The 12,308-nt window shown below is 29.3% G+C and overlaps 1 protein-coding gene across 1 annotated transcript; it reads right to left on the reverse strand.

Annotated features, from left to right (window-relative positions):
- Nucleotides 1-458: 458 nt before the first annotated feature.
- LOC108724784 (uncharacterized) lies at nt 459-10,793 on the reverse strand. The gene is made up of 12 exons (XM_018451397.1): nt 10,760-10,793; nt 9,235-9,620; nt 9,066-9,165; nt 8,295-8,400; nt 7,875-8,036; nt 7,345-7,558; nt 5,901-6,131; nt 5,600-5,784; nt 5,404-5,427; nt 3,166-3,460; nt 1,377-1,680; nt 459-713 (listed from the first exon to the last, which is right to left on the reverse strand). Exons 2-12 carry the CDS (start codon nt 9,597-9,599, stop codon nt 522-524), a joined length of 2,178 nt encoding a protein of 725 aa, XP_018306899.1. The 5' UTR covers nt 9,600-9,620; nt 10,760-10,793; the 3' UTR covers nt 459-521.
- Nucleotides 10,794-12,308: the final 1,515 nt, after the last annotated feature.

Below are 12,308 nucleotides of genomic sequence, written 5' to 3' on the forward strand. Positions count from 1 at the left end.
TCCTTTCGAACTTTGGAACAAATTTTACAATAAACCGCAAAAATGATCACGAAATGCTTGATATTTTTTAATTCTACACTCTTTAATTATCTTAAATCAATTACTTTTCAAATTTTTAAATAATGATTTACAAGAATTTTCTTTTTTAAAAAAATTTTCGCATGATGTGGCTGAAAATACATATGGTATTTGTCTCTATTTTATGAATGTTATGACAGAGAACTGTCAAACTGTTATCACATGTTCGGTGTCTTATAAGGACTTTACATTGTAAATAGTATGCAAATCTGCTTAATTTATAATGCTTTCTTTAGCATTATAAAATGTAACATTATTGTCCTCAGTATCATTTGGCTAATTTTAGTTATTAGCAATCTTTCCTTTAATTTATAAATTAGCAGTTTTAATATTTTAATAAAATATAAAATTATGTCCGAATATAATATTGACAAGTGTAGGTATATTAATTAGTAAGAAATGACTGAAATGAACGTGATTATGTATTAATAATATTATGAATGTTAATTATTACAAACAACGCATTTATTACTAACACCCCATATTATCGTTTTGATCCAAGTAATGTAAGAAGCTACGTGGGTGTAGACCGAAGGCATGTGACTGGTACCGCACGGGTAGATTCCCCATGAAGTAATTCCAACTAGAGTGGGAACGTTGTTTTCAAATTGAACCAATGGACCGCCAGAGTCACCCTACATGAAAAATATTTAATTATTAAAGATATTGTACGAAAAGAATGTTTAGAATTTAATTATCTAATTCTCTTTGTTGTAACACTAATAACAAATTTAGACATGCAATAGTAATAATTATATCTATATAATATGTGCATATTATACACTATACATTATAACTTAACTTTACAATATTTTTAGACAGATTAAAATTAAAATTTAGTGCCGTTTTGAAATAGATTAACAAAATAACTGATTAACAGATAATACGACGAACGTTAGATAATACTTTCTTAAAATGAAATCTCTCTTCGAAAAAATTAAAATACTGCCACTACTGAAAAAGAGTGAAAAATTTGCACTCTTGAATAAAAGGGGCTGATTTTCACTCTTTTTTTGAAGTGAGATTTCACACTTTTAGAATAAGATTCACTTCAAAAAAAGAAATGAGATTTCTTTCCTTTGGAATGAGTCTAATTCTAAAAAAAAAGTGAAAATCTGCCATACTTATTCAATTAAGACTAACTCTTTTGGATTGAGACTTCACTCTAAGAAATTTAGAGAATATAAAATCAAGAATGAATATTCTTTTTATAATCACACATTTATAATCGTAGTACTACGTTTACGTAATTATTTGCAAAAACAAGAAAAAGTATAAAAAGTATAAATTTTATTTACAGAACAAGCGGATACTTCATCAACAGCAGCAGTGCAGATTTGTGAATCGTAAAGTTGCTTTGCTCTACGGTTTTTGGAAAACTCATCTTGACAAGATTTACTGTCCAATAATGGAACAGTAACTTTTTGGAGAACATTAGGATGTCTTGGAATCCATGTCTTGGAAACTGAGCCCCATCCAGACAGCACAGCACTTCCAACTTGTACCTCGTCATGTTCAGGTAATTTGACAGCGGATACCCACTTGTTAAAAGTGAGAGGAGTTTTAAGTTTCAAAAGAGCGATGTCGTATGGTGCAACACCTCTGTAAAAAGCAATATAATAAAGTTTAAAATATCGTAATCACGTTTCAGACTCATTATCAGTTGAAAAAACGCAGATATCAATTGCGAAGAATTTATCAAAGGAATAGTGATAAATTGAACCATGACATACATTATGAATTGTGAAATGATTGTGTATGATATTTAAGTACATAAATACTTTTATAAATTCTCTTGGAAACAATTAAATCTATATCTACCACATTTCAAAACTGTTTTTAATATTTTAGATATAATCTACATTTGTAATCCTAATATTTTAAATAAAATCTACATTTGTGGTTTTACAATATTGATTAATCATTAACATTTTAATTTATACACATATATACACATATATAGTGTCCCATAACTCACCTGACAACGCTCGTGAGCAGGTAGAGCGGATTAAATTGAGTCGAAAAGTCCTCTACTATTTTATAATTTTCGCAATAGTTAACAAGATATTAACTACTAAAAATTGCCGAATATTGGTCTTCAATAATTTTTTTCTCAAATACTATCAATTTTACAAAAAAACTGCAAGAAACAAAAATTGTTTATTTTCTTCTCATAGAACTCTAAACAATTTTTCAGAATTTTTTATCAACTTTTTAGTACTGCATTTTCTTATTTTTACCATCATGAAAATCCGGTATTAAAAAATTCTGAAAAAATTCTCAGAACTTTATGAGAAGAAAATAAACAATTTTTGTCTCTTGCAGTTTTTTTGTAAAATTGATAGTATTTGAGAAAAAAATTATCAATAATTATATTTTAAATAATATATATAAGAAATACTTTTTATTATGATATATTTACGATTAAATTTTAATTATTATATATTAAATGATTTTGTAACAAACTATTACAGATTATTAGTACGTTTAGTAAAAAACTTTGAAGCGATATATCTCAGAAACCAGAAGAGTCTGCATAATTCAAAGTGTGCGCGTCAAGACTCTGTGAACTATAATTATAAGTAAAATTAAACTGATCAATAAGGTGTAACATTTTCTCCAGTTTTATGGAATTCTTACTGCATTAATTGGAATTCTGGTAAATTCAACCAGAAAGGTACACATCAGATATTTATATAGAATAAGTCGGTTAAAGCGTTACAAGTTTATTTTTCGGGAAGCATTTTAAAGACCTTTATGTGATCTTCATACGATTATCCACAGTTAAACCAATGACATCTTATGTTCTTCTCGAAGTCAGAAGAATTTTTGTATCTATATTATTTCTCTCTAAAATGCTTTGTTTCCAAGATATAAATTTCTAACATTTTAATTGATTCACTCTATGTATTTAAATTTGTCAATCATTCTAATCGAGATAATTAAAAATTCAATTATGAATTCCGATTTATATGATCAGAATTTTATTCGTACTTCTTGTTGGTATAACTAGAACATTTTTCCTAATGTAGAATTCCAATTTCTGAAATATTCATTTTTAACTGTAAATAAAAATAATAGACATACCCTGAATAATTTTTGTGCACATAAATCTTAGCAACATCAACTTCTTGCTGAGTTTCCTCATCTTCATAAAGATAATGCTTGCCAACGATGACTTTAAGTTTGCCATATTCCATGATGCAATGTCCCGCAGTTAAAATAAAACTCTCGTGTACAATCGAACCACCACAGATGTGTCTAAAACGGAATAAGGGTGGCAAACCCCATTGAAGAGAGACCTGATAAGGGAATTCTTCTGGTGTGGCATTCTCACCATCTGTGATTCTGGGTTTCAGGCCAAAAGGGACGGCCAGACATGCTATAAAAATGTTTAAGAAAACTTTAAACATATAATTCTTCTAGACATATAATTATATTTTTGCAAAGTTTGAACGTTTCATTTTATATAGTGTTTATAATATATTTGGCGTCGTTTTTATTGCTTAGATAAAACTTTTTCATAAATAAATCTTTCATTTAAAAGCACATAATATTCTAGATATTTACTTAATTTTGTATATAATTAAGGGAAATTTTTCATCAAATGTTTTATTTATTAAATCAATAATTCTCAGACACAGTGTATTTATATTTAGATATATAATAATGTTATATATATGAATGTTATGTCCGTCCGTTCGTTTCGTGCGTCCGCGCGACCGCCTCGCGGAATTCGCTCACGTCGCGAACACGCTCTCCCGAACCGCCGAAATAAATACTCGAAAATAGAAAACAATTAGATGTTTATTAACGCAAAGCACAGAGCAGGTCACAAACGAAACACAAAGCCAAATAAATCGTAAATATATCTCCGTGGAAGATCTCTCTCCAGCTTCTCTCCAAGTCTGCTGAAACAACCAAAACTAGTCGCCGGGCAACGCGCTCTTCTTCCTTCAAGGACGGCGAACTCTTGCGTATAGCGGGCGACGACACAATTCGGGCATAACAATATATATGTTATATATACATATACATATATATATACACATATAAAGATGTGCAAAAAATAAGTATTCTTACCCTGAAATACCAGAACAGTGGCTAAAAGACACTGAATCAACATTGTCAGTATGTTAGCAGTTAGTTGAACAGAAGCACTGAATAAGACCTTACGATTTATGTAGTACGAAATAGCGGAAAATATCTCGTGATAAGGTATGCGTGTATTTTGGATTTATCTTGATAACGCAACTTCTTCTTGAACACATAGATAAGCAAGCATTGACTGTTTTTTAATCATCAATTTGTTTCTTAAAAAAGATATCTTCTTAATAATTAATCTTTAAGTATATTAACGCTAGTCGATTTTATCATGTAATTATTTTATGCTAGAAATTCATCTCTATCTTTATATAATAGTATAAGAACACTTTTATTTGTTGTATTACGTGTTTTATAATACATTCAAATTAAAATTAAAAATCGAACTAATAACCTGATATGTAGTTTTAATAAATAAAATAGGACGATTCTTAGTGCACTATTATTTGTACAAAAGTAATTGATACTAATATATAATAAAATAAATAATAGATACATTCATATTATACACATTTTCTTCACTAAACTATAAATATAATTCTGTTGTGTATACAAATATACTTCACATAATCTACAAACAGAAATATACAAAAATAAACATATTTAAGGCAGTTACGAATTTTTACAATTTAATCAGAACATTTCTTAAAATATAATTTTTTATTTTAATTAAACTCTATAATTAAATTTTCTAAAAATAAATTCAGAAAGTAATTTCGTATAAGAAATTCAAAATCTGTTACAGCACTCCTGTAATTTTTGTAACTCAAAAATTGATAATATAACAAATAAGCTATATTCTTTTAATTTTTAATGAAATGTATGTTTATCTTTCATTGTCATCTCTTATAGCTCAATTAATTTATTTTAATAACAATACGAGTGCTGATTTCTCTATACAAATGCCGTATGTACCCTGTCCATTCATATCAATTGTGTAGAAATAAGAAATGGATAAAAACCCACAACTTGTAATTTATAAAGGTTGTTGATCCAGTTTCCGTTATCTGGATTAAAAAGTGAACGTTCGAACACTAAGTACGCATCAGAAGCGTAAAAAACATAGATTTCACGAGTTGCAAGTAACTAAACGAGCGATCGCTCGGATTCCTGCCCAAATTTCGCGTGCAGTCGGAACTATTTGAGTAGCCGGTAATAGGAATCCATAAGTTCCGCGATCGCGTAATTCCACCGTGTATGCGTATTTTATCGAGGCCATACCTTTAGCCCAATCGTCGGACGCTCCTGCAGACAGAAAAGAAACTCATTCTCTCCATGACGAAATATTGTGAAATACAAACTATTATCTTATCTTAATATCTGATTTTCATAACAGCCGTTCATTAAACCAACATAATCTTTCATATAAATCAATTTAAAGAGTATACTAAAATTAAAATAATAATAAAGTATATACCAGAAGTCAGATACATTAGTTCTGTTGCTGGTCCAAGTTGATAATTAGTGCCGTGAACTTTCGAAATAGCGTTAATTGCCTTTCTCGCTATGTTCATTAAATCGGAATAATCCGACGGTTTCGAACGTGTGTAACCCCATGGTACGAGCCACATTTGAGAATAAGAATGCAAAGTCAAGTACATTCTGAAAACGTAAATTTAGCATTTGGTATTATTATACAATTAAAATGTTTACATTAAATATTTAAAATGTATTTGAATGATAAATTTAAATTAATTAAATGTTGATTTGACAATTACCGAATATGTTGTTTGTTTGCCAAAATATAATCTGCCATAGCCTTCGTTTCAGGTTCGGAAAAGGCGAAAGGCCCGGAATATGTTTCGTGACAAGGATCTGAACTGGCACCTCCTTCTTTATCTTCGCCCCAGTGGTATGCAAAATTTCGATTCGGATCGACTCCTTCGCATGTAGTCCAGAACCATCTAGTATAGTGCGTTACGAATTGTAATAAATTGGATGGTGTATATCTAGAAAAGAAAATCACGCACTATTTTTGTTAAACCCACGCGAAACTCTTAACTCTTACAGAGATTAGCAATCTAATCTTCCAAAAAGCAAAAAAACATTTTGAAACATATTAGTACTATTGCAGTAACGTTAAAACGTTACAGCATTGCTGTAATGTTGCTAAAACGTTCCAAAGTGTTTCTTGCTTACTGGGTTAATACTAGCTAATTTATTACTGAAACACAGTAATTCATTACTTATTTATTTGGAGTACTAAAAGTACTAAAACAACAGTGTAAATACTTAAAATGAGAGTAATTAATTATTGTCTTCTATTATTATCCAATATTAGATATATGTAAAGAAAATTTCTTCGTTGCATAATTGATTAGATATACGATACGACTATATAATAAACTTTATAAAACAATGTCTTTCAATTCAGACAACTTTGTTCTTATCCTAAAATTTAAACTCTCATTTTTTTTGGCAATTTAATCTTCAATTTCCCTGAATATATATAACATATCGCTTTTATATACATATAACACTATCCAACAGAATATTATTTTTTTTTGTCTTTGGCATGTGGAGTATCATTTTTCGAAGATTTTTGGCCGTTAGATTTGAATCCGTGATCAGAAAAATTCTATCACGTCACATTTCCGAGAAAATTGAGATAATTTAGACGAAAAATGACGATTTTGGCCATATTTAGAATAGTATTGCAGTTAAAGAAATTTTATTTTTTCAATTTTATTTACACTATCTTAAAGTGCTATCTTTTACCTTTAAAATGAGTTTTTTTTGTTTTTGTACGTTTTTTTATGATCAGGTTACGTAGGTTTGAAGTTAGACATACGCTGCTTCGCGTTGTTGCGCACTACATGTTCATTTGGTACGAGACACACTACAGTGTTTCTTGATCATGTATAACTGGTAAGTGTCATTTTGAAGTGTATTTATTAGACTTGACATTCCGATGGTTAGCATAACAGTTGTTAGAAGATCATTCAGCTACAATAAGTGTTTCCAGAGTGCATAACCTGGAGACGATCTTTGTTACACTTCGCATAAAAATATACTTCAGAAATGATACATCGCAAATCAAAGACAAAATCAATGTCGGACAACGTAATAAAATCAAACAAATATTACTGATATTAATCGATTAATTTAAGACTCTGCACACAAATGCGGTGTCAAAGCAAATATTTTTTTTCCTCTCCTCACCTACTATCGTTTTGACTTTCCACATGATTGCTTCTGGTTTTCCGCCAAAAGCGATCGCTGACATGGCTATATTCGTAACCATCGGGATTAACAACCGGCAGAATCATCCAATCCGAGTTATTCAACAATTTTGTGTAGCTCGAGTTCTTCTCTACTAACTGACTCAATATGTAGGTCGCTACTGCGGTACCAATCCATTCTCGTCCATGCATGCCTGCGAAGACGATGATGGTTTACCGAAAAGATAATCTAACGGGACGAGACGTGTGTAAAACGTGGGAAATATACGGGTTCGAACTCAATAAAGAACGGTTGACAATAATTTTTATAGCCACAAGTTGTTTATAAAAAAAAGCTTTTACGATGTTTTAAAAACAATAATTAAGAGGGAAAAGTTTTTAAAACTATTTTTATTACAGTATTAATACGTATAATTTATTATTTATTATTTATTCACAATTATTCTTTTAATTAATATTCTCTTTCTTATTTGTATTAAAAGAATGACTGTCTGTATAAAAGGAACTTACCGGCATCAATCCAAATAGCAGGTTTTTTTTCGCCTTCTTTGTTTAATCCAGTCGAAACCTTCGCCATCTTTATCGGTTGGCCCTCGTAACTATGTCCGATAGTTATTAATTCTACTATTGCAGGATATCTGAAGGCTAGATGTTCTAAATAACGTACGATATCTGTTAAAAAGAAAGCCAATTTATTAGATATGTTATTTAATTAAGTTTATTTATCCATTTATGTACGTACATATGTAAAATAGAAATTAGTTGATGTTTATTAAAAAAAATTATTTATATACATCAAATTAGAATTAAAAATATTAGTATTATAATATAATACTAAATATTAAACTATACATTTCAAATTAATATTAAACACATATATATATATATTAGTTTAGTACGACGTAAAAATATCTTACAACATGATTTTACCTCCATATCGGTGATAACGTTTCCAAGTCATTGTGTGGCCTTGGATGGTGACCAAGTCTTCACGTTGTTCTTTAGACATCTTCGGATTTTGATAAGAGATCGTCTTCTGTTAATTAAAGAAAGCGTATTTCCTTGATTTTTACTGACTATACTTAATTTAAACTTGCATTTTAATTAAGTCTATTAATCATGTCTACAGCAAGATTTCTCTTTTCTCATACACTGACCATCAGTCAACGTTTAAATAACGATTAACACATGCAATAACGAAAACCTTTGATCCAACATTTTAATATAATAAGTGATAATTTATTCGTTACTTTCATGCTTTTTGCATTTGAGTGTAAGAAATCATTGAAAAGATTGTAAGTAAAGCGTGTCAGCATTAGATATGGACATCAGCTGTTACTGGAATTTTCTTCCTATCGTAAGAATTATAAATAATGAGAGACCAATTTTGTACAAATTAGTAAAGTATAATTAAGATGTCATTGAGTGTTTTCAATCATTAATAATATTGAAATTTTCTATACAGGTGTCCTCGAACATTTTGGCCAGACTTTGAGATTTTATAGGAAATTTAATTTTAAACAAAAACTTTTCTGTATACATGAGCTTTTTGTATAGATTAAATTTCCTATAAAATTTCAAAGTTTGGCCACAAAACGTTTGGAAACACCTCGTATATGTACAATATTTTTAAGAGCAAAAAGGTTAATTTTTCATATACTTTTATGTACTTTTTGTGTGAAAGTTCTGTATTATTTTTACCTGAATATCTGATATTAATACTTTAAAATTAATCTTCTTATCCCTCAAATAATCCTTAACGTCATTTACGAGATCTGGTGCCACAATCATGTCGGAAGTTCTATAAAAGGAAGTGTGGATATAGAAATATGTTGTAATTAATTATTATAATAAAAATGCGAATACAAACCTATTAGGATTTGGAAAGGACCAAAATTTAATATCTTCAGGCTCAGCGTCTCTTAAATCACGCAAATCTGTGGCTTGATATTCCGTGTTAGGAAATGCCCTGATTAAATGATAATTTTTATAATTTATTCTTCTGGTACCTGACCGTGAATCCTTTTTCTCAGTACCAACAATACTGCTCACGACTGTGCTAAGTCCGCTTGCTACGACGGACAGCATGGATTCAACGAGGCCAAATAGAGAAAAACCTCTGTAATCATCATCGTCCCAGGAAAACTCTCTGGGTGTGTTCTGAAGATGATTACTTGCTTCAGCGAATAAGAGTCTTTCTTCTTCTCCGTCTTTGGAATTCAAATACGGATGCATTTCTTGATTGTTGCGGACATCCTGCAAACTATATGTCAATTATTATTTGCATTTTTTATGTTGTAAAATAATTTTTAACTTTTTTTATATTAATTATATTAAATTTAACCTTTTTTTATATTAATTAATTATATTAAAATTTAGTGACATTCTTTATTAGATTACGAAAAAACACCTAATATCTTTGTAAATCTTTTTAAATGTAAAGTTTAAAAAAGTTTCATAACATATTTCAAAACTTTCATAACATTAAAGAAATAATTACTTTGCTTATTATAAATTCCATTTTAAATTTCAAATATTACAAACATATTCTGATTATATGAGGATTTATAAAAATGTCTACCAGTCTTGACATTTGTGTTTTTGAAATGCTAAGTGTACCCTTCTCGTGTTCGCGTAAAACTCATTGATTGAAATATTTTCTTTATTAACTACTTCAGCAAAACAATATAACATTCTTTCATAATTAATGTATTTTTATATATAATCTACTTTCTCTCTCTCTCTCTCTCTCTCTCTCTTAGAAAAACTCTCTTAGAAAAAAGAACTAGAACGGTTAACAGACATATAGCGAATGCAAAGGCGCATCTTAATTAACATGATTGAACGTTATTTAGCAAAAGTAATATGTAAAAATCACTGAATAGAAGTTGTAATCGAATTAAATGTGAGAAATGACAGTAATTACATTTTCTTATATAACTAAATTTTAATTTGTAATATTTGCTATATTTTTTTGCAGAATGGAATATTAATATAAACTTAAATTCTTTTCTTCTTTTTCTTTCTCTAAATGATTTAAGTATTTTAGAGAAAAACAGATAGATACAGAGAGAGAAAAGAAGAAAGAAAGAGAAGGAACTTTTAAAAAAATTATTAAGTTAAGCTTCTTTAATATTTACATTTATCTCCGAAAAATATATTAAAAAACACTTTGAAACGACATAGTATCAGTAATCCCTGACTAGAAACAAAATCCTATTAATCTTTGAAGATCGTTATATTACGATAAGATATTAAAATCAATTCACGTATTCATTAAACTGTCCAACAAGCTTCGAATTATCTATCAATGACACCAACCCACTTTCCTTATCCAGTGTTTTTTCCTTCTTGATTATCCTCTGCTCTAAGTGATCATATTGCAGATGTTTCACCGTGTAATTACCACGATACGAAATACTGTTTGCCGGATGCGGCATGAGAATCCCCGAAACTCCGAGGATCACGCACAAGATCGACTCGACGCCGGCACTCATAGCGTGCTTCGATCGCGCCAAGAATGCTCGATCGTCTTGAAAGTTCCTTGTTGACTGGCAAACCCGCAGCCGGAACCAGTTGCTGGTTCATACGGCCACATGAAACACGACGGTTTCACTGTTCTGCCTTACGGGCTTGGATTACGGGATTTCATTTCTACACTAGATGACGTTCATTCTTCAGTAATGCAGCGGATCAGAGGCTTCGGGGTTAATAGATGGAATATTTGAAACGTTAGAGGAGAGGTCAAATACATTTATCGACGTCGGCTTACGGTGATTTAAATCAATGATAACAGTTTGCAACAGTAGTAAAATCTAAACGGTAATGACATTATACTTAGCACATTGTATCATTATCTTTGATGCTAATTAATAGTTTTTCAAAACGAAAAAAATTCAAATTTTATAAATATTTGATAAAATAATAGTGATTTGTATATAATGTACCTTATAGTATATATTGTATATACAATTATAGACTATTTATACAATTATAATCTATTCAAATTTAATGTCTCTGTTTTTCTTATTTCCTGAAAATTTGTTTATTATTTTATTATCATAATTTATGTTATTATTTAATTTCGATTTTTTGTGCCTAATGCAAAGAAGAGAAAATGATCTCTGTGTTAACAAATAACAAAATAATAGAATAGTACAAGACAAAATTTCCAAGTATATTCTGGTGAATTTGTTTGACATATACGACGAGATACGTAGTAGGTCAGTAAGTTTGCCGTTAGCAAAACACGTTTTCATGATCAGTGTTCAAACAACCGTAACTATATGTGTTAAATCCACTTTTCTAATAATGGTTTTACATAATTACTGCAGTTAAAACAACTTATTTAAAAATCTAATTGTAAACACGTGTAGATGGAAATATTAAATACATTATTTATTATTATTAAAATCTTAATTTCTCCTTACATTAAATTTTTCTGTTTTACACGTCAATAATTGATGGGGAATATACGAATATATAATAATTATGAATGACTTTTTATAATAATTTACGAGATAAAATTACTAGAAGAAAATACAATTTATACAACATGATAAGATTAGTAAAATTCTTTCTCTCATAATTTTAGTAATAACATAGTATAATAATTTAGTATCTGTGTAATAAAAACCAAGATTAAATCTTTGCTAAGTAAAATGATATCTCCTTTTTAAATCCGAAATTGATATAAACAGTAAATAATACAATATTTATAGAAGCGACTTAATATTTTGCGGTCCCACGTATATATTACATCTAGTTACATCTGACTGTAACAAACTATACCTATGATACGAACTGAGCCACACATTTTTTACTATAAATACCATGCATTACTATAAATGCCATTTAATTATACTGTTCATATTACCATTTAATACAATTGTTTTTGTATTGTCAAAAAACATTTTGCTTATATCTTTATCTATAACAATTACT

This window comes from Mycetomoellerius zeteki, unplaced genomic scaffold, assembly GCF_001594055.1.
Source record: "Mycetomoellerius zeteki isolate Tzet28-1 unplaced genomic scaffold, Tzet1.0 scaffold310, whole genome shotgun sequence".
NCBI lineage: Eukaryota > Metazoa > Arthropoda > Insecta > Hymenoptera > Formicidae > Mycetomoellerius > Mycetomoellerius zeteki.